Source organism: Cetorhinus maximus, chromosome 7, assembly GCF_964194155.1.
Source record: "Cetorhinus maximus chromosome 7, sCetMax3.hap1.1, whole genome shotgun sequence".
Classification (NCBI taxonomy): Eukaryota; Metazoa; Chordata; class Chondrichthyes; order Lamniformes; family Cetorhinidae; genus Cetorhinus; species Cetorhinus maximus.
In genome coordinates this window covers 8894683-8917776 of record NC_135885.1, presented here as the reverse complement: position 1 = coordinate 8917776, position 23094 = coordinate 8894683, and the positions used below count along the sequence as shown (strand labels likewise).

The window sequence follows — 23094 nt, the reverse complement described above, 5'->3', positions numbered from 1 at the left end:
TGGCCCTCTATCCAGCTCTCCCTGTCCCACCTCCCCTTAAACCAGCTTATATTTCACCTCTTTTCTATTTTTCCTTAGTTCTGATGAAGAGTCATACGGACTCGAGACGTTAACTGTATTCCTCTCCGCAGATGCTGTCAGACCTCCTGAGTTTTTCCAGGTATATTTGTTTTTGTTTTGCCCCTCAGTCTTCTCTGCTCCAACGAAAACAACTCAAGTCTATCCAACTTCTCTTCATAACTTAAATGTTTCATCCCAGGCAGCATCCTGGTGAATCTCCTCTGCACCCCCTCCAGTGCAATCACATCCTTCCTATAATGTGGCGACCAGAACTGCACACTTTTGTAGTCATGGCCACTGGCTCCACTATGCTTGATTCTGGCTTTAGCTATGCGCAACAACTCATCTGGAACAATAGAATTGCCTTAGTGTTCTAGAGGGAACACAGAGAGAGTTGCATGCCAGACCTCTGGGCATTTCGTTGTTTGACAGAAAAAAAATGTCAGTACTGTTCTCTCAGAGCATGAATAACTGAGACTGCTGAAGCAGTGAAACCATTTCTTGCATTCTCTGCAGGGCTATTGGAAAGTAAAACGTCCTTAACAGGGAGGCTTTTATATTTGCGGCTCCCTTCCAAAGATTAACTTTTATTTCATCCAGCCCATTTTACTATATACATTACTATCCCTTCCTATCCCACCTCACCCTTCAGGAATCTGTTAGAACTTCAGTGCCGTACTCAGTACTGAGGTATTTTGAATGAGCCATTAAACCACATCCCTGTCGCACATCACTATTTCAAAGAAGAGCTGCGGAGTTCTAGGCAACATTTATCCTTCAACCCACATCACTAAAACATTATCAGGTCATTGTTACATTGCTGCTTCCAGGAGCTTGCTGTGTGCAAATTGACTACTGTATTTCCTGCGTTATGGCAGTGAGTGCACTTCAAAAGTACTTCATTGGCTGTAAAGCACTCTGGGATGTCCTGAGGTGTTGAAAGGTGCTATATAAAAGCAAGCTCTTTAACTGTTCCTTTACAGTGGAGCCAATGTTTACAGCGATGTGCGACTGCCAGGCCCTGCATCCTGACCCAGATGACACTGACTCAGAGAATGATTTCGAGGAGGACGATGAAGAGGGAGAGGAATATGATGTGGAAGCACATGGTCAGTAAAATCTTTCCCAAGTTGATTCTATACATAATAGCTATTTCAACAAAAAATAAAAAAACTATAATTTTTGCTGACATGTAATTTTCTTGTGTTTAAAGACCAAAACCTGTGAAGGTGCTACTTATCATTCGGCCTTGCCTCAAATTTATGACGAGCGTTCCGATACAGAGGCGTGTGTGTGTTTTGGACCCTCATTCGCTGAAGCTTCTAAAAAAGCTCCTGCAATTGCCCATTGACCAACCAATGTGACTTGTACACTGCAGTGGGACTGTAATGCGTGTTGTAGCACATGTTGTGTGTTGTGGCAGTGAACTCCACCCAGTGGCTGGGGTTGTGGATAACTCTGGGGTTACCCCCAAAGCATATGGTTGCCCGCTCTGCCACTGCCGGCCATGGTCCAGTGGGTTAGCCCTCTCGCCCCTCAAGTTGCTGTTTGTGGGGGCTTGCTGCGTGTAAATTGGCTGCCATGCTTCCTATGTTACAACAGTAACTACACTTCAAAGGAACTTCGTTGGCTGTAAAGCACTTCATAAATGCAAGTCTTGTTATCTGGTGCATTTTGTCTGCAATCAGGGTCCTGACCATTATCATCTTTGGGTGGAGCAGAGTTCTGTCTACAGACTGCTGGTTAAATTACAGCCAGCCATGGGCAGTGGGGCAAGAACAAGGGCATTGATTACAAAGAATGTTCCCTGGTTCAGTTTCTGAGGAATAGTTTCTCTCAAAGTGCATTATCTTCCATGGTGCCTCAATCCATTTTGTGCAATGATTAAGGCTTGGAGAAAGGATCCAATCTGATAGGTTGGTGAATGAGTAAGTTAATAACTAAATTATTAACTAAGCTGCTCAGTGAGTAAGGGCATCTCTCAGCACTCAGAACATGATGGTCCTGGATTCTGATGCCCGGTCTGTGTTGCGTGCACTGACCTCTGCTGGGGAGGTAATGGGATAACTGCAATTGACCTCATAGCTCCCCAAGCCAATCTTTCTCAAGTGAGAGCAGCAAGCGCTGGAAGTACACGTCAAGCATTTGTAAAGAAAAAACTGCAAGTTAATATTTTGGAAAACTGAAATATAAGCACACATAAAAATAGAGAAGTGGGGAGAAAAGGCAGCTACTCCTGTTATGGAGAGTGAGTCAGATGACCTGCAGACTACTTAATCATAACCTGTTAGATGATGTGTCTTAACCCTCAGTCTCTTTTCCCTCTTGTTTCTGCTTTTAATCACAGTTGCTTTTTTTTTTGGTCCTTAATTGTCTGAGGTCTTGAGCATAGTGATTATTTTGCTTGTGAGTTCAGCCAAAACTCGATTGAGGGAGGAATTACAATTGGGCAAGACACAACACAAACAGTTGTCTGTGAGCAAGTGGATTATGTAGTGAATTATTGGCTTTGCATTCAAACTCTGCTGACTGTCATGCTGTTGAGGAGATTGATTTTCTTTTCTTCGTCCCCTGACAAGGGTTTCTGGCTTTCAGCCCCGCCCCCCTGCCTTAACCCAGTACAGAAAGATTGCTCACAGTTTGGCCCTGGCTGTGCGAATAGCATTCTTGACGAGTGTTGAATGGCAGCACAGCTTTCTAATGATCTCAGTTTGCCAGAATGTGGTGTTCAGAAAGACCTGAATATTACGGGGAGGGGACTAGCTGGCTTGTTAAGTGGCGCGAGGGGAGGGGGCAGGCTGGGTAGTGCTTTGCAAACCCCGTATGATGTTTTGGTGAGTGGGGTGGGGAGATCTTTTAAGGTTCTTTCCACTGAGCCCCTCATATTCTCATTCATCATCTGTGGTCAGAGAGGCAGCCCAGTCTCTATTCTAAAACAGGCACCCTGGAGCTGGCTGAGCGGCCCAGGATGAGTGTCTCGATGCTGTATTGATGCTGCACTGCTGAGCACCCAGACTCACTGGAACTTAAGGATGGTAAGAGAGAGAAGCAAGAGAGATTGCTGATAGCTGTGGAACATGGGTTAGAATAACCTTGAGCTCACTTGGAACAGTGACAGGAATGTTATGTTTTAAAAGCGTTTTACTTGATGCTCATTTTATTTTTTCAATCTGTAGTTATCAAAATGCAAGGCTGCAGAACCTGTCACTCTCCAGAAGTGTAATTCTCTCTTTTGAAGGAAGAATATGTTAGCAGCAGTGTTTCTGACTTATCCATGTTCTTTTCTAAACAAAAACTGCAGTTAGAAGTAGTAAATTAAGCTCCCGAATGACAGTTCCAGACCATCAAAAATCTCTCATTAAATCTGTTGTCAGTGAAAGCAAACACTCGTGTATTGATTGAGAATATTAAATCAATGAAGTTAGAATTCAGGATTTCAAACTGAGATGAGGAGTTTCTTTCCCCCAGAGGACTGGGAAGCTTTGATGTTCTCTACCCCAGAGAGCTGTGGAGGCTGAGTCATTGAATATATCAAGTATGAGATAGGTAGATAGGATGTTCCCGATGGTGGGGAGTCCAGAACCAGGGATCACAGTCTGAGGATATGGGATAGACCATTTAGGACTGAGATGAGGAGAAATTTCTTCACCCAGAGAGTGGTGAGCCTGTGGAATTCGTTACCACAGAAAGTAGTTGAGACTAAAACATTGTATGTTTTCAAGAAGGAGTTAGATATAGCTCTTGGGGTGAAAGGGATCAAAGGGTATGGGGAGAAAGCAGGAGCAGGCTATTGAGTTGGATGATCAGCCATGATCATGATGAATGGCGGAGCAGGCTCGAAGGGCCGAATGGCCTGCTCCTGCTCCTAGTTTCTATGTTCTTGAACTATAGGGGAATCAAGCGTTATGGGGAACAGGCAGGAAAGTGAAGTTGGGACCAAGATAAGATCAGCCATGGAGCAAGTTTATGGGGCCTTATGGTCTACTCCTGTTTCTTAGTTCTTATGAGTAGGCTTGTCAAAGAAACAAGCTTAATTGGTCAGTTGTCCTTTTCTTACTTCATGTCTGCTTATTGTTAAATATCATCAGTTTGCTTTGTTGCTGTTGCTGAATTGTTTTTCTTCTTAAGAAAGGCTTAAGATTTTCAGTGACCTATTGGACAATAAAATAAAGATCTGTGGAAGAAAATAGAGGCCTTTGAACATGAATGTTAAGACATATGTTTAAAATTCCATATATGGACCATAAGACAAACAGAGGTGCCTGAAATAGCGAGTAAAAAGAACTCAAAACAGAAAAGAAAATGTCAGTATTTCAGCCATTTGATCAGACCTGAAAAGATACAGAGACCTCTTCCAGAGGGGAAAGTGGAAGGCAGCAGAAAGCCCTAGGCGTAGTTGGATGACGGACGTAACAGGGTGGTTGCAGTTGAGCTACAGTGGATGTGTGAGGATGGCACAAGACAGCATGACATACCATGACAGCAGATCCCCTGGTAGGAGTAACTACCAGCAGCAGCATCATTTGAGCAGAGTCGGTATTTTTAAATCTACAGCCATGAAACGTGACTCAGAATGCATGGAATTGAGTATCTGAAGTTTTCTTTGTCTTAGCTAACTTGGTATAATTGTACAATACCTGTGCATTGCAGGAATTAAATAAGTATGAGTGATTCACTTCGCACACCCTGCTATTACTTTGCCTTCTCAATCTGACTGCCATCAACCCACAAATCACTCCAGTATTCACAAGGTTATTATGAATGGGAAGGCCATTTGACCCATCTAGGTTCCTCCATCCAGAATGATCTTAAAGTTCCACCACCCCTTCCCTTATCCCCATTGCAGCAACTAATTGATTCTTGAATGATTCCTGGGTTTTGTCTACCTGAGGGTGCACTCCATATATTGGAACTGTTTTTGCTTCTGAAGGAATTATGACATCAATCCAGAATGTGCCTGTTACTAATTTACATCTGTATGCCTCTAGCCCTGTTCCTACCATTTAATTTGAAATAATTTTTCCAGGTTTACCCTTTCCAAGCCAATTGCAGTCTTGTATGGCTCTGTTAGATTATCTCCCGGGCAGTGTTCCCTCTATCTTCATTTCGATGTGCGTGGCCTGCTTGTTGAACTGTCCAGCTCCTTTAACATTGCCACTCAGCCACCCTTGTGCACACCTTAAAGGGAATGTTGCCTGCGCGTAGCCTGTTTGTTCCCTTCATGGCATATTCCCGATTGCTGCATGGCCATGCACCCACACAACTTCGAGGATGCGTTGTTCTTGACACTTTCTTTCAAAGGCCAACAAGTCAAATATCTCACTGGTCCTTTTCCTCATCAATCACTCAAATCTCTGAGATTGAGGATCAGCTTTATGCCTCGTCTTTGCACTGCCTCCAGTGCCCAGTTGTGTCGCACTGAGAAGGAATATTTCCAGTGCTGTATGTGTGGTCTGACCAGAGGACACTGTGCACTCGCTTAGCAATAACCTGCTCACTGATGCCCAGTTTGGGTTCTGTCAGGGCTACTCAACTCCTGACCTCATTACAGCCTTGGTTCAAACACGGACAAAAGTGCTGAACTCCCAAGGTGAGGTAAGAGTGACTGCCCTTGACATCAAGGCAGCATTTGACCGAGTATGGCATCAAGGAGCCTTAGAAACACTGGAGTCAATGGGAATCAGGGGGAAAACTCTCCGCTGGTTGGAGTCATACCTATCACAAAGGAAGATGGTTGTGGTTGTTGGAGGTCAGTCATCTCAGCTCCTGGACATCACTGCAGGGGTTCCTCAGGGTAGTGTCCTCGGCGCTACCATCTTCAGCTGCTTCATCAATGACCTTCCTTCCATCATAAGGTCAGAAGTGGGGATGTTTGCTGATGATTGCACAATGTTCAGCACCATTCGCGACTCCTCAGATACTGAAGCAGACCATGTCCAAATGCAGCAAGACCTGGACAATATCCAGGCTTGGGCTGCCAAGTGGCAAGTAACATTCGTGCCACACAAGTGTCAGGCAATACCATTCCCAACAAGAGAGAATCCAACCATTGCCCCATGACATTCAGTGGCATTACCATCACTGAATCCCCCAGTATCAACATCCTGGGGGTCACCGTTGACCAGAAACTGAACTGGACTAGCCATATAAATACTGTGGCTACAAGAGCAGGTCAGAGGTTAGGAATCGTGCAATGAGTAACTCATTTCCTGACTCCCCAAAGCCTGTCCACCATCTACAAGGCACAAATCAGGAGTGTGATGGAATACTCCCCACTTGCCTGGATGAGTGCAGCTCCCACCCACAACACTGAGGAAGCTGGACACCGTCCAGGACAAAGCAGCCCGCTTGATTGCCACCACATTCACTCCCTCCACCACTGACACACAGTAGCAGCAGTGTGTACCATCTACAAGATGCACTGCAAGAATTCACCAAGGCTCCTTCGACAGCACCTTCCAAACCCACGACCACTGCCACCTAGAAGGACAAGGGCAGCAAACACATGGGAACACCACCACCTGGAGGTTCCCTTCCAAGTCACTCACCATCCTGATTCAGAAATATATCGCCGTCTCTTCAGTGTCGCTGGGCCAAAATCCTAGAACTCCCTTCCTAACAGCATAGTGGGTGTACCTACACCACATGGACTGCAGCGGCTCAAGAAGGCAGCTCACCACCACCTTCTCAAGGGCAACTAGGGATGGGCAATAATTGCTGGCCCAGCCAACGAAGCCCACATCCCATAAATTAATTTTTTTTTAAACTTTTATCGTAACTTCTTTTGATTTTGTCATCTACTTTACCTACAGAGCTTCCTGGGTTAGCCAGAACTGTGTGGTAGCTGCAGCGCAACAGCCATCCCACAGGAAAGGACTCCATGCGTAAACTCTTGCCCGGGACTCTGTGGCAAATGTCCTCCCCACTTCGAGAAACTGCTGCTGCTGATGGTGACTTGGCTTAGCTGATCGCTCCAAATGCGCTCTCCAGAAACAATCAAAGTTTAGGCGATCAGATTCTGTGGTTGTCGTCTAAGTCTTTTTTACAGTTTAAGCAGAGTTGCTGTGAAAATTGCACATGCCAGTCATTAATATATTTTCTAGAAGTTACAGTGACGGCAATGGTGTTTTGCTTTTGCTCATTTCAACCACAGGTTGGCAGTGTTTGAACAGAAACTGCTCTCATGGCATTTTCCCCCAGTATAAATTTCCTGACCTTCCTGCCATTTGGAACAATTAATGTAAAGCTACTGGTGGATTATGTGGCTTATTTGTACTGCTTCACAATAGTGTTTAAAAAGTTTGCTTTATCTCCTGTATTCATAGATTTATGATAATTGGCAAACGAATTAGATGGGGGAGGTGGGAATTGTTTTTACTCAGTGAATTGTTGTGACCTGGAATGCAATGCCCAATAGGGCTGTGAAAGTGTCAAAAGTAACTTTCAACAAGGAATCAAATTCTTGTTTATAGTGTATCTTTGCACACTTTTTTCCCCTTTTGGGGAATGGTGGCGAGGTGGTGGAAGGATTCCCAGGCTGAGTATTAGCCCATTGAGCCATGTCATGAACGCTCCTTCCGTGACCAACATGTCCTGGTGTGGGATTTGACCCCAGAGCTTCTGACCCAGAGGCAGGGACACTACCCACTGAGCCACGAGACCTACATGGAATCAAACGTATACTTGGAAAGGATAAAAATTGCCTGGCTATTGAGAAAGAGCAAGGCAGTGGAACTAATTGGATAGCACTTTGAAAAAGCTGGTAGAGGCACGATCGGCCGAATGGCCTCCTTCTGTGCTGTATGATTCTATGATGAGGGAAATAGTGATTGTTTCGGCTGGTTTTTGAGTAATAACAAGGAGTATAAGCTGTCACAAACAGAATTAAGGGGAGGGGTAGAAAAGAAATTCATTTCTCTGCACAGAATGGTTCAAGTTTAATGATTTTCTTCTTTGCTTGGTTTTGGAAATGGCAGATTCCTGTGAGGGTTGTGCGTGTGATTGTGCATTGTTGGGAAAGCCCCTTTGTTTCTGGAGTGCACTGACCAGTTGGGCTTGTGATCCATTGAGTGAGTGCTGCCGTGCTTTTACTGAGGCTTGTTGCTCTTTGACACTTAACCATCCATTTCTGCCTTTGCTCCTGACAGAACGAGGACAAGGAGATGTTCCCACATTCTACACGTACGAGGAAGGCTTCTCCCATTTGAACCCTGAGGGACAGGCGACTCTGCAGAGACTCGAAGGCATGTTAGCTCAGTCAGTCAACCAACAGGCCTTTCATATGGCTGGGGTGCGGACAGAATCTTCAGCAACTGACGCTGAAGGTGAAGTAAACTCAACCCCTTTTAAGCTTAAGGTGGGGTATGGGGGTGCACGTAATCTTAAGGATAGATAATGACAGCTTGAAAATGTAAACGGTGAGGAGAACAGTAACAGAATTCAGGAGAACTACTGAAATGGGTAGACACGTGGCAGGTGGAATTTACTGCAGAGGAATGTGTAGTAACATATTTTGGAAGGAAAATGAATGAATGGGATAATTTTTAAATGGGCCCGGGAACAGAGACACCCGGGGTTGGGGTACATTAACCTTTTGAAGGTGGCAGGGCATGTTGATATAATTATCCTCTGTATACCCACGTCCATATCATTAAAATAACTTAAAAAGAACTGGAACCCCTGGGGGCCACCGCTGCATAATTTGTTTGGAAAAATAACCAGCATTCTCAGCCAATTTCATATCCATGCTGCCACTGTCCCTTTCACACGGGCTTCAATTTTGATATCAAGTCTTCTATTTGGCACTTTATGAAACACCCATTCAAAGTCCAGATACACAACATCCATTGCACTGCCTCCATAAAATAAAATCATACAGCTCAGATGGAGTTCACTCGGCCCATCGTGCCTATGCCAGCTCTTTGAAAGAGCAATGCAATTTGACCCCCCCACCCCAGCCCTGCTCTTTCCCCTTTGCTCTGCAGATTTTTGAATATATCTAATTCCCAAGGGAGTTGGGGAGGGCTGAGAAAGGGATGGGAGTATGGAATAGGGATGGGATGGCAAAGGGATGAAAGGAATCGGATAGGCATTGCTTGGGAACGATGTCCTAGCATGGGATGGGGATTTAAAGAAACACTGTTGCAGGAGAGATACTAATTTCACTCTAACTATTTTGCGGTTCTCTGCTAGTACGGTTTTAAAAAATTACTTGGCAACCCACATATTAAGCTTAAAGGTCATTCTGAGAAATTGTCCATTAGTCCCTGTCCCTTGTGAAATGTATTTGATTCACACGACAGACATACTGTGCACTTTTTGTACAGGTCTCCCTTCTGGCTGTTACTGCTTATGTGGTGCAGCCCTATATCAAACCCACCATTTGCTGAGTGATCGCTGCATCTTGTTTCAAACCGCACATCCAGTTTTACTGCCTTCATGCATACTTGTGGAAGTCTGCCAGTCCTCTTATTTCATTGAAGAACATGGCCAAGTTTGTCCGATACTATGTGCCTTTAACAAATCCATTTTGCTATTTGTTAACCCATGTTCTTCTGATATGACATTTGTCCTGGTTTATAGTATCTTAAATTTTCCCATTTAGGATAATTGGCCTGTAGTTAACTGGCTTGTTTTCTCTTTCTCTCTCTCTCCCTTTGTTGAGCTTAGGTGTAACATTTGTAATCCTCCAATTCCCTGGCACCGCTCCCATACCTAAGGAAGATTAAAATATTGTGGCCAAAAATCACAATTTCCACCATGTATCCCACCCAGACTGGGTGCCTCTGCTACTTTGACAAGTGTTTAAATGCTTTCTCTTTATCCATGTTTTTCCTATCCAGTTTCTCTACTACCACCTCTTTTAATGTGACATTAGTGTGACATTCACTTCTCTGAAGAGAAATGCAAAGTAGTCATTTAGTACCACAGCCATGGCCTCTGTCGAAAAGGAAGACTTCTTTTTGGTCCCTAATGCAGCAGCACCTGTCCTTTGGTCACTCTGTATTGATAAGATACAGTGGTGTTCCTTTTACTGTTGCCCGCTAATCTTTTCTCATCCGGTTCTTTGCCCCATTATCCCCTTCTTCAGTTCTCTACTGCATGCTCTGTACTCTGCATGATTCTGGACTGTATAACATTTTCATAAGCCTCCTTTTTTGTGTTTCGTTGTAATTTGTTTCTTTAGTCATCCAGGCAGCTCCAGCTTTGAATGCCCTTCCTTTTCACCCTCACAGGAATGTGTCTAGTCTAAAAGAAGCAATTAAAGCAGGAATGTCCCACTGTTGCTGTATTGAAGTTTTTTATGACGTTGTTTCCTTCCTTGCTTGATCCATTGTGAAGCTCTTGAGTTGGGTGTATTGGAGGTTAAGCTGCAGTGAACTAATTTGGGTTACACATGTTACTGACCTTTGCTGTCTTTCTGCAATCTTCCTGTTAGTTGCAGGCATGATAAACATTGGTCATACAGTAAACCAAACTGTGCTTCCTCCCTGCTGTCTTTCACTACATACACTGCGGGTAGCTAGTAATGTTACTTTGTTCACCCTGGAGTGACCAGCTAGCTTTTCATAGAATTATGGAAAGTTTACAGCAGAGGTGGAGGCCACTTGGCCCATCATGCCTATGCCAACCGAAGAAACAAGCCACCCAGCCTAATCCCACTTTGCACTGCACTGTGCACCATAGCACTACAGGTTACGGCATTTCAGATCCATACCCAGGCACTTTTTAAATGAGATGAGATTTTCTGCCTCTACCACCCTTTCAGGCAGCGAGTTCCAGACCCCCTACCACCCTCTGGGTGAAACATTTTTCCTCATCTTCCCTCTAATCACTTTAAACCTACACCCCCAGTCACTGACCTTTGCTAAGGTAAATAGGCCCTTCCCATACACTCTATCCAGGCACCTCACAATTTCGTACATTTCAATCAAATCTCCCCTCAGCCTCCTCTATCCCAAGGAGAACAACCCCAGCCTATCCAATCTTTCCTCATAGTTGCAATTTTCCAGTCCTGGTAACATCATCGTAAACCTCCTCTGTACCCTCTCTCACCCAGTTACATCCTTTTCTGTAATGATGTGAGCAGAACTGCATGCAGTATTCAAGTTGTGGTCTAACTAATGTTTTATATAGTCCCAGCTTAACCTCTCTGACCTTATATTCTATGCCTCAGCTAATAAAGGAAAGGATTCCAAATGCCACCTTAACTACCTTATCTGGCTGCCCTGCTACTTTCCGGGATCTGTGGACGTTCTCTCCTCGGTCCCTCACTTCCTCTACACCTTTCAGTATCCTCCCATTTATTGTGTATTCCTTTGCCTTGTTGACCTCCCCAAGTGCATCACCAGACTTCTCTGGGTTGAATTCTATTTGCCACTCTTCTGCCCACCTGAGCCGTTTTGAACACCTGCCAAGCTGATCTAAAGCAGCCTTTCGCAATACAGTCACTCCAGGTTATCCTTTGAACCTACAAGCTAAGGAGGGAACTGGAGTTATAAAGCATGGTGGCTGAAAAATAAAGGAACTGAATGGTGCTTATTAGGAATTGGGAGCAGGACATTCAGCTCCTCAAGCCTGATCTGCTAGCATTCAATCGATCATTATTGACCTTTATGTTATCCATTTAGCCACCTATGCTCCATATCACTGGATATTGTTACCTAATAAAAATCCATCATCGTAGTCTAGAAAGCATCCTTGGCCCCCTAGCATCCACGGCCTTCTGGGTTAAGAGAATTCCAGATTTCTGCTACTTGTGTGAACAAGTGATTTCTGATTTCACTCCTATATGATCCAGCTCTAACTTTAAGACTACGGGGGTGGAAAAGGAGCTAAATTTGGGTTTTTACCTAAAAAGCAGCATGGCCTCTTTGATTTTGTACTACATGATGGATCAATGGCTAGCGAAGATGACTCTCACTGCTGTAGTTTCAGAGGGCCATGTATGTAGGATGTTCACTGTTGTGTAAAATTTACTAGTGCTGAGCTAACCCAGGACAGAGCAGGGGTCAGACCTGGGATTTTCTATTCCGATTAAATTACTAAAACAACAAAGAATGTATCTATTCCCTGAGCTCTTGGGTAGCTTTGTTATATTCTTATAAGGCTGCTGCTAATTTTTAAGACCTCAGTGGTGTGTGGTGCTAAATTCAGTAGTGTGATGTTTGTAGAGTTAAAGAGAAAGAACACTAATTTCTATAGCACCTTTTACAACCTCCAGACATTCCAAAGCACTCAGCATCCAGTGAATACCTTTTGAAGCGTAGTCTTTGTTATAGTGTAGGTTATTGATGTCATCATGAACATCACCTATTTCCACCTCTCTAACATGGCCCAACTTCATCTGCTGCTGAAACAATTGTTCATGCTTTCGTCTCCTCTAACCCCCTCTATCCAAACGTGCTTCTGGCTTGCCTTCCACGTTCCACCCTCGGTAAACTTGAAGTCATCCAAAACTCTGCCTGATCTTTAACCCACATCAAGTCCCATTCCCCCATCATCCCTGTGCTCACTGACCTGCATTGACTCCTGGTCAAGTCGCATCTTGATTTTAAAATTTTCACCCTTGTTTTCAAATCCCTCATGGTCCCTGTCTCTAATCTCCAACTCCACAACCATCCAAGACATTTGCATTCCTCTAATTCTGGACTGTGGAGCATCACCAATTTTAATCACTTTAGTGACTGTGCCCTTCAGTTGTTTAGACCCTAAGCTCTGGAATTCTTGGGATGTTTTATTATGTTAAAGGTGTGATAGGAATATAAATTAATCTGGCAACCAATTTGTGCGCTGCATGTCCTACAAACAGCATGAAGTTAAATTACCAGCTAATCTGTTTAAGTTTTGATTGGAAGAAAAATGCAGGCTAGGAAAGTGGAACTGAGTCCTCATAGGCAGACAGGGCCTTGGTCTACTGTCCGACTGACAGCATCGCTTGGCAGTGTGGCATTGTTACCATAGTTGATATGATATCTCTGCAGTCCTGCAGTGCTTTGGGATCCAATTGTAACTTCTCTTTGCAGATGGGATGGAGGTGGATGCTGCTCCAGTAGAGGCCGGACAGTTTGACGATGCTGACGTTGATCACTGGTAAAAGCTGATTTAAAGTGTCATCTTAACGCAATGTTCTATAATGTGACCTGTAGAGGGAATGTAAGGGAAGGCTTTCCAATGAGATTTTTATTCTTTTATTAGCTGGAATTTGCTGGGGAAAGTTTTTTTTAAAAAAAAACGGCTGGTGTCTGACAAGCCTGTCCGCCCTCCAGCCATGTGGGAGAGACCAAATAGAGAGAAAACACAGAGGAAAAAGTCCTCTGCAAAATTCCTCTCTGACTCCCTCAGGCAATCAGAACCAATCCTGGAGATCTCACCCCCTTGGTGTTATCTGTAAGAACACTTGTCTTTGATACGCTGCTGTGCTATCATTTTCACAAGACATTATTAAACCATTGCCTCTCAAGTGAGCAATCATGGAAAGCGTGTTGCTTTGCTGCCTTGCAGTGACAGTGCTGCAGGTAACCTGCTTAATGTTAAACAGTCTTAGCGACGCTGCGTGGTTAGCATTGAAAACAGCCCCAAAATAGAATAAACCTCTCAAAGAGAATGGAGCAGTCAAGTGTCTGGAAGTAAACCAGTAACCTAATCAAGGGGCCAGGAGGGAAGTCTGGGTCCTTTCTAACCCAAACTCCTGATTAGATTGCTGACTCTCAGTCTGTCCAAAATGTTCAATATTCTCCACTTAAAGGTTTAGATAACTCTTATTGAAGGGGCACCGTCTTCTTGATAAGTTTATTTTCTAGGCAAACCCTTATTTTCAGTTTTCTCCCACCCCCTCACCCCACCCCATCCCATCCCTCACCCAATTATGTAGGAATAACTCCTTGATGGAAAAGAGCTGCTTGAGAACCTCCTCCCCTCTAGTACCTCACACAAGCAGTCACTGCTCACGAGCAAGCCTTAATGGCAAATATTGGGGTGTTTTCCCAGGATGGATCGAGTGGGTCCATCACAGCCAAGGCTGATTCATTTCTCACCTGCCGCCTACACTGGTGAACTTCGAGGGGAAGCCAGTCAGTAAACACGTGATCAGGAATTGGAATCTGTTTCATCCCCACCAACCCACACCTCTACTTCAGGGATGCCAGGCCCAATTGTGGTGCCCCATTGTCCTGTAACAGCTAACTCCACACACTGACCAGAGCAGAAGCTGGAATCCTCCTGGTCTGTGTCTGCTGCAAAGTCACTGTGGCAACCAGTAAACATTCTTTTTTTTTTCCAAATGTACAATGTGTTATCACTTGTCACATCGCAGCTGTGTATTCGTGTGCATAAACTCTGTGACCTGTGCCCTACCAAATCATTCAAAAAAATCTGGAACACATTTTTAAAAAGAATAATGATATTGCTTTAGATAGAGGCTTCAAGGCATCAAAACAGCACTTGTGTGATGCCAACCTCAACCCAGTCTCCACCGCCCAGACTAAACCTTTTGTACCTGATTTTCATCTTGTTCTTAACTATTTCTAATTGTACCAGAGCAGGGTTTAATGAGTGCTGAACTTCCAGCAAAATCAACATAAAAATGTTTTGCTCACCTCCTCAAATTGTTGTTATATCACGGTTGCCATAGGATAGGTATTGAGGCATGGACTAGAACAATGATTAAAGAGAAATCAGACAAACATTCGAAAAAGGAACACGAGGATACAGAAAGAAAAAAGATGTGCATTTATATAGCACTTTTCACAACCACATGTCTCTCAGAGCTTCACAGAGAATGAAGTGTAGTTGTTGTACTATAGGGAACATGGCAGCCATATGTGCACAGCAAACTCCCGAAAACAATAATGTGATTAGATCCAGATAATGTTTTTGTGTGATGTTGATTGAGGGATAAATATTAGCCAGGGTACCATGGAGATCTTCCCTGCACTTCTTTGAAATAGTGCCATGGGATCATCCATCCAAGCAGGCAGATGGGGCCTTGGTCTAACATCTCATCCAAAAGGCACCTCCAACATTGCAGCATTCCCTCAGTACTGTATTGGAGTGACAGCCTTAACTTTTGTACTCAAGCCTTGGAGTGGGATTTTAAAAATTCTTATCCTTATGTTTAAATCCATCCATGACGTTGAGCCTCCCTATCTCTAATCTCTGCAACCCTCCGCTTTCCAAGCATTCCTCCAATTCTGGATCAATGCAAATACTTGATTTTCATCGGTTCTCCATTGGCAGCTGTGCCTTCAACTCCTTGGGACTCTCAGCTCTGGAATTCTTTCCCTAAACCTCTCCTCCGCCTCTGTACCTCCCTCTCCTCTTTTAAAATGCTCCTCAAAATCTACCTCTTTGACCAAGCTTGTCCACCAGTCCTCTTAAACCTCTTTGTGACTCTGTGTCATATTCTGCCTGATTGCATTCCTGCGCGGCACCTTTGGGATGTTTTACCACAAAAGACACTATATAAATGCAGGTTGTTGCCTTAATTGGCAGTGCGGGTTGAGAGGCAAACAAATAAAAGGAAAGTTGAACAATTTGCTCACTCAGCAGTTTCCCTGTGAAGGCACTGAGCCCTGGATCTGGTACAGTTTCACACCTGCCAGTACAGCATCTGATATCTCAACCACGTGGTCGTTAGTTACAGGAGAGTTTTGGCAGATTGTTTTACTGTGTGTGCTGTTGCGGCCACGTTCAGTGGTTGTCATGTTGAATATCAACTCTGCTAACTCAACACAGTCTAAAGTTTGAAGTTTGGACCTTCCTGCCCTTTACACATCAGCTACTCATTGACTAAGTTTGCTGTGTCACTGGGTGGAATATATTAAAAGTTAACAGAGTGAAGTGGAAGAATAGGGTCATAAGAACAGGAGTCCATCACTTGACCCATTACGTGTGCTTCACCGTTCTGTTAATAATTAAATACCTTTAACAATAAATCCATAAGAGAAGGAAAGGGAATCATAGGGTGATGACAGGTTAAGTACTTAATTCTTGAACTTTAATATCAAAAAATTGTATTTTGTGTTCAGTTTTAATAATATGTTAATCAATCCATTCCTGATTGCATAGTTGTATTTCTGCAATAAAAATATCCATTTCAAAGTCTGCCTGAGCTGAAAGCAAACAAAACCAGCCAATCTGGGAGAGAGATTCCCTGAAACTGCCGACAGTCTATGGGTTAATCCATTTTGGCACCAGAAAAATCCTCCTTTAATTTTGCTTGAAGTACTGGGTGGGTGTTCAAAATGCTGCGACAAATTAAACAATCTTCTGTAGACAAAAACAGAAAATGCTGGGAAAACTCAGATGAGCGCTGAAGAAGGGGTCATACGGACTCAAAACGTCAACTATGTTTCTCTCCCCATAGATGCTGTCAAACCTGCTGCGTCTTTCCAGCATTTTCTGTTTATGTTTTAGATTTCCAGCATCCACTGTAGATCCTGCCAGTAAACCCACATTGCTTTGATTGCTACTACTTATCCCATCCTTGTCTGTCAAGGGGAGATGGTGGTGTAGTGGTAATGTCACTGGACCAATAATCCAGAGGCCCAGGTTAATTATCCGGGGGCATGGGTTCTAATCTGACCGTGAATTTAAATTCAGTTATCAAATTTGGAAATAAATGTTGGTCTCAGCAATGGGTGACCGTGAAACTATCATTGATTGGCATAAAAAGCCCACCTGGCTCAATAATGCCCCTTTAGGGAAGGAAATCTGCCATCCTTACCTGGTCTGGCCTACCTGTGACTCCAGATCCACCGCAAACTGCCTTCTGAAATAGCCTAGTAAGCCAATCAGTTAAAGGGCAATTACGGATTGGGCAACAAATGCTGGCCTTGCAGGGATGTCCACATCCCATGAAAGAATAAAGAGTCTAAGAACAAATCCCCAAATGAGTTAGTGGAGTTGAGTTATCAAGTAACCCTGGACTGCATTAATGATTAAGCTGCCAACTTGGAGCCTGGAAGCCTTTGCGATTGAGCAACTCAAAACTGTAGAGCTCCAATCATGATATAGGCCAGAGTAAACTTTCATTTTTTGATCCTCGGTCATGCCTCAGTGCAATAAATGCAGTGTTAAAAATGTATCTTAAAGTGGAAAATCTAGCGGGACAATGCAGGACACCACCGAAGTTTAATAGGAGAGAAGATGAGATGAACAGAGAAATTGTCGTTACATGGGGTTCCAACAGCAATTAAACACATTGCAATAAACCTAATAGAGAAGGAAAGGGAATCATAGGGTGATATCGGGTGAAGCACTTACTTCTTGAACTTTGATATAAAAGATTGTGCTTTGTGTTCAGTAGTTTTAGTAATATATTAATCTCTTCTTAATTGCATAGTTGTATTTCTGCAATAAAAATATCCATTTCGAAGCCCACCTGAGCTGAAACCAAACAAAACCAGCTAACCTGGGAAAGAGATGATGTAAAGATGATAGAGAGGGGGTTGATGGCTCATTTGATGGAAGAGATACGAGGCTGAGGCCACACACATCTGAAAGTCCATTGTTGAATCCCTGGTTTTACAGAGTTTGCTGATTGCGACAAAGCTGCAGTGGGGGTGCTACGAATGAACATAATATAAATATGAATAGGAGTAGGCCATTTGGCCCCTTGAGCCTTGCTCCGCCAGTCAATAAGATCGTGGCTGATCTGATTGTGGCCTTGACGCCACTTTCCTGCCTGCCCCAGCTCCAGTCGACACATAGACTGCTCTGCGTCGTTGAGAACTCAGTCCATGAGCATTTGCAGCTCATTCAGCTCCAATGTGTATCCGCTTCAACCCGACTCTGTCCTCACCTGATATGCAAGCAGTCACATTCCACCAGGATTGCAGTGGTTAAAAAGCTGCTTTGACAGACAATTAGTTTAATTTTCTTAATTCCCCCCCCCCCCCCCTAACTCAGTTATTTATGTCATTTGTAGCTAGTTCATTGGGAAGGTTGATCTGTGTTCTGTGACTCTGTATCACTGGCAGGAGGTGGGCAGAATGGCTTTCTCCATTGGTGGACCCAATTGGTTTTCCAAAGATGACATGCCAAATATGGAAACTCAGAACCAACTTGTGTAGTTGTGTGGCAAACTTCCAAATCTGGCACCACAGCCAGACAGATTCAGCAGCACTCTAGGACACTGTTAATTTATCAGCCAGCCCAATTCATTAATGGGAGCTGGAGGAGGATAGACCTGATCAATGGGTGTTGGAATCCATTCCACTTAGCTTTTATTAAGCCTGCAGGATAATCCCCAGTAGAGTAGGGTAGTCCTGACTAGACAAGCATCAAGAGGCTGGCTGATGCTTTGCATTGATAAACCGCTCATACTCGAGGGGCTGGCCCCTGAACAAATACTCCACTCTGGATAGTTTCTTCTGGAAAAAAAAAGTATCACAGTTGCAGGTGCTGAAAGTCTGAAGTAAAAACTGGAACATTTTGGAAGCATTCAGTTCAACCTGTAAAGAGGGAAACTGAGTTAACCCTTCGGGTAGGAGATCTTTCGCCAGACCTGGAAAATATTGGAGATGAACAACTTCATTAAACTTATAAGTTGTGAGCCATTTTCCTTATTTGAGTTAATTTAATGTTGACTCAAAGTATTGCTGTTCATTTAATGTTCAATTGTTTTGTTGGACTTTTGTTGTGCCATTTTGTCCATTCTGGAAAGTACATGAATCCTGTGGAAGCAGAAGGCAGACTGTAGTAGCAAAGCAATCTAAAGGAAAGGTTTATATTTCTTATTCAGGTCATGTTATCAGACTCTTGTGGAAGAGCCATTACTGTCAAGGACATAGAGAGCAAGGCTTGGCTTCTAGAGATAGAGAGCGAAAACATTTTGGGAATAAAAGAGCCCAAAAATGTAACAAGATACCTTCTCTGCAATCTCTTCTGACCTCTCAGCCACCTCTATACTATTTATGTACCCAATATCAAATCACATGCGATGATCATCTGCGTTAGTTAATCTCAGCCGTGATAGCTTTGGAGCATATTATGTATAGCCTTCGGGTCCCTGAGCTCAGGATAGGAAATAACAGGGCGTCCAACGATCCCTTTCCTTTCTCCAGAGACCCCCACCAGTTGGACAGTGCAATTGTGTGGACATTGGATAAGGACAGAATCAAGCCAGTCTTTGACACTATAGGGCTTTTAAAATTTTCTTTAATTTAAATCAATTCTCAGGATGTGGGTGTCGCTGGCAAGTTCAGGGTTTATTTACTGACTATGCTCGGTTGCCCTTGAATATGATGAGTTGCTGGCTTGATCTACTGCAATCCATGTGGTGAAGATTCTTAGGTAGGGAGTTCCAGGACTCTGACCCAGCAACCCAAGGAATGGTGATATCATGCTAGTTATGTGAATTGGAGGGGCTTGGAAGTGATAGCATTCCCATAAGACCCATGAAATAGTGTTAACGTCACTGGAGTGGTAATCCAGAGACTGAGGCTCATGCACCGGGGGGGCCTATGGGTTCAAATTCCCTAAGGCAGCTGGTGGAATTTGAATTCAGTTAATAAATCTAGAATTATAAAGCTAGCTTCAGTAGTGGTGACGTGACAACTATCATCAATTGTCATTAAAAAAAAAAAGACCTCATCTGGTTCACTCATGCCCTTTAGGGAAGGAAATCTGCCTTCCTTACCGGGTCTGGCCTACATGTGACTCCAGACCCACAGCAATGTGGCTGACTCTTAACTGCCCCCGAAATGGCCTAGCAAGACACTCAGTTCAAGGGCAGTTAGGGACAGGCAACAAATGCTGGCCTTGCCAGCGACACCCACACCCCATGAAAGAATTTTTAAAAAACCTGCTCCCTTGTACTTTTAGGCAACAGAAGTTCTAGGTTTAGGAGGTGCTGCTGAAGCAAAAAGCCTGTATGGCAGTTGGATTAGTGTTGAGTAACTTGGACCCAGTTGGTGAATCAGGTATTGGGTTGATGTACCTGGCGACGTGTAAATTCAGCACTCCACCCCCACCCGCCCCACCACCCACCCAAAAGGGAGGGTGCTGAGCTGGAAGGAAAGATGAAAAAGACCTCATCTGGTTCACTCATGCCCTTTAGGGAAGGAAATCTGCCTTCCTTACCGGGTCTGGCCTACATGTGACTCCAGACCCACAGCAATGTGGCTGACTCTTAACTGCCCCCGAAATGGCCTAGCAAGACACTCAGTTCAAGGGCAGTTAGGGACAGGCAACAAATGCTGGCCTTGCCAGCGACACCCACACCCCATGAAAGAATTTTTAAAAAACCTGCTCCCTTGTACTTTTAGGCAACAGAAGTTCTAGGTTTAGGAGGTGCTGCTGAAGCAAAAAGCCTGTATGGCAGTTGGATTAGTGTTGAGTAACTTGGACCCAGTTGGTGAATCAGGTATTGGGTTGATGTACCTGGCGACGTGTAAATTCAGCACTCCACCCCCACCCGCCCCACCACCCACCCAAAAGGGAGGGTGCTGAGCTGGAAGGAAAGATGACCAACAAACCTATTTTCAAAAAAAATAAACTTGCTATTTAAATATTTTTTTTTTAATCTACGTTACAACCAGGTTGGGAGGAGTGTGCAGTTTATCTAGCCCTTACTCCGCAGGTCGCACCATTAGTTTAAAAGTTTAATTCACTCACCAAAATGGCTAATTTTACTGTTAGACCCAGAATAAATGAGATTTTAACCAGGCTGCTTTCAATAAACTCGGAATGGTTGATTTATTATGAAACAAAACCTTTGTTTTAAAGCAAGATGCAAGAACTGGTTAACATGCAATTGTAATCTGGAAGTTAATCTGGATAACTATCTATCCCTTTTTAAATTCCCCAGCGCATGCGCGCGCACACAAACAAAGGACAAACAGATTCTGCAGAGATAGGCTTTGGAGAATAGACTTTAACAAAGTAAAAGGATAAAGATCACAGGATCTGAAGCTCCCTCGTGTGAAGACATATCGTTAGTTCCAGTAGAGACTTAGAGGTTCTCACCAGCAGAGCCTTGGCATGGAGGAAAATAAATTTGGATCAATCCTTCTCATCTCAGTCTCTCAAGGTTCCAAAGACAGACAAGTTCCACTGAGATGAGGATTCTTATCCTGTCTTGCATTCTTAATTAGCACTTTTCTCAGACAAAGACCACCACCTTCAACACCTCTTTGACCCTTTTGTCTCTGACATCTTTTGATTATCTGCTCACACCACACCCTCAATGTGTCTCTTCCCCCCCACCCACCTTAAACCAATTTATATTTCTCCCTTGTTGAAACTATGCTTCAGTTCTGCTGAAGGGCCATGAGGGCTCGAAACGTTGACTGATTTCTTCTCCACCGATGCTGCCAGACTTGCTGAGTTTTTCCAGGTAATTCTGTTTTTAAAGAGAGTGCAAGCTGGGCAGTTTTTCATTTTCTCAATTCAGTCCCAACCAAATTCAAGTCCAAAACTTAAAGCTCATCCTTGTCATGTGATTTCCAGTAAATCACTCGCCTTTGTCTTTAAACCAGGTTTTTTTTTTCCTCATTAAAATAATTGCAGTGCAAACAAGCAAACAGCTCTTCCCCACCAGTACCCATGCTGGTCAGGTGATTTCCAGGGAAAAGGCATGATTGCTGCCAGTCCAAAGGTGAACTTATGACCCTTTTTTTAAAAAAGAAATCCAGATCAGCTTCCAAGTGACCAGCTAATGCAGTGTCCTTCCATATTTTAAAAGAAAAAAAAATGGTTTAACACCTAATTTACTATTTGTTGCAGACGGGCCTCAAGAATTGGCAAGTGTTCCTAACTGACAAAGACTGCATCTCATCGTGACGCCACAGTGGTTGACCTGATTAATGGAAGCTTAATAATTAACGTTTGGAAGAAAACAAAATAGACAGCTGCCTAACCTGGTTTATATGTAACAAAACTGTTGGAGGGGGGGGGGTGTAAAATGTGTCCTGTACTGACAGCTACCACTTAAATTGCTCAATATAAAGTTGGGATGCGCGATGCTTAATATAGTGCTGTTTTCACATAGTGTACGTCACGTTTTGTGTCGACGCGTGTTTGCGAGATTACGATGTTAAGTAAAACCTCATTTTGTACTGAGTGGATAACTGATTCTCAGCTGCTTTTTGAGTCTCTTATTTGGGGGACCTGGAGAGGGGGGCTCGTGAGAATGAGAGTGCCCCAGTTTAGGGCAGATTTTCTGATTGTATTTTTTTGCCATGTAAGTAAAGGGCAATAATATAGTTCAAAAATGTTTTACAACTAAAATGTTAATCCTAACAACAGTTTAAAATAGCTGGTCAACAATTGTATTTGGATTTTAAAATAAACTACCGACCTTTTTTTTTAGGGGAAAGTGAATAAATTGCAAAATTTGTACCTCCACAGCTGAAGGCGAATTAAAATACAAAACTCTTCTTATGGTCAATTTCTGGTTATTGTCACTATAAGCTTGTGGGCACCAGGCTGGCAATGAAGCATTGCAATCAATGTTCCTGCCATCCAGAATGCAACACGTTCCCAGACTCGGCAAGCAATTCATTGGACGGGGGCTGCTGTAAGTGATCCTGCAGAAAGAGGAAGAGAGCGTTGTAATAAAGGCAAAATACTGCAGATGCTGGAAATTTTAAGCAAAAACAGAAAAATGCTGGAAAAACCCGGTGGGTCTGGTACCATCGGTGGAGGCAGAAACAGAGGTACGGTTTCAAGTCCAATATGACTCCTCTTCAGAATTGGGAGAGTGTGATGTTCCTTGTTTGTTCATGTACACCAACAGGATCCTTCTAAATAGAGGCAGAGAGTACAAAAGCAAGGGAGCTGTAGGAAAGCGTTATAAATCGCTGGTCGGGCCTCAGTTGGAATATCCTGTCCAATTCTGGGCACCGCATTTTAGGAAGGATTTTATGGCATTGTATAGAGGGTGCAGAGGAGATTTACCAGTATGGTAACAAGAGATAAGGGGCTTAAGTTATCTAGAGGGACCAGAGAAGTTTTTTTTTCATAGACCAGAGAAGATTGAAGGGAGATTTAATAGGCATTCAAAATTACGAGCAGTTTGATAAGAGCAAA

At 43.6% G+C, this 23094-nt stretch overlaps 1 protein-coding gene across 1 annotated transcript in view; it reads left to right on the top strand.

The window, feature by feature from the left end:
* The window catches only part of clns1a (chloride channel, nucleotide-sensitive, 1A), a 40217-nt gene extending 17764 nt beyond the window's left edge, over window positions 1–22453 (top strand). The window contains exons 4-7 of the mRNA XM_078545051.1: window positions 1044–1169; window positions 8208–8384; window positions 13086–13152; window positions 21790–22453. Coding sequence (XP_078401177.1) covers window positions 1044–1169; window positions 8208–8384; window positions 13086–13152; window position 21790 — 371 coding nt within the window. The 3' untranslated portion in view covers window positions 21791–22453. The remainder of the gene's footprint in view (window positions 1–1043; window positions 1170–8207; window positions 8385–13085; window positions 13153–21789) is intronic.
* The last annotated feature ends 641 nt before the right edge of the window (window positions 22454–23094 follow it).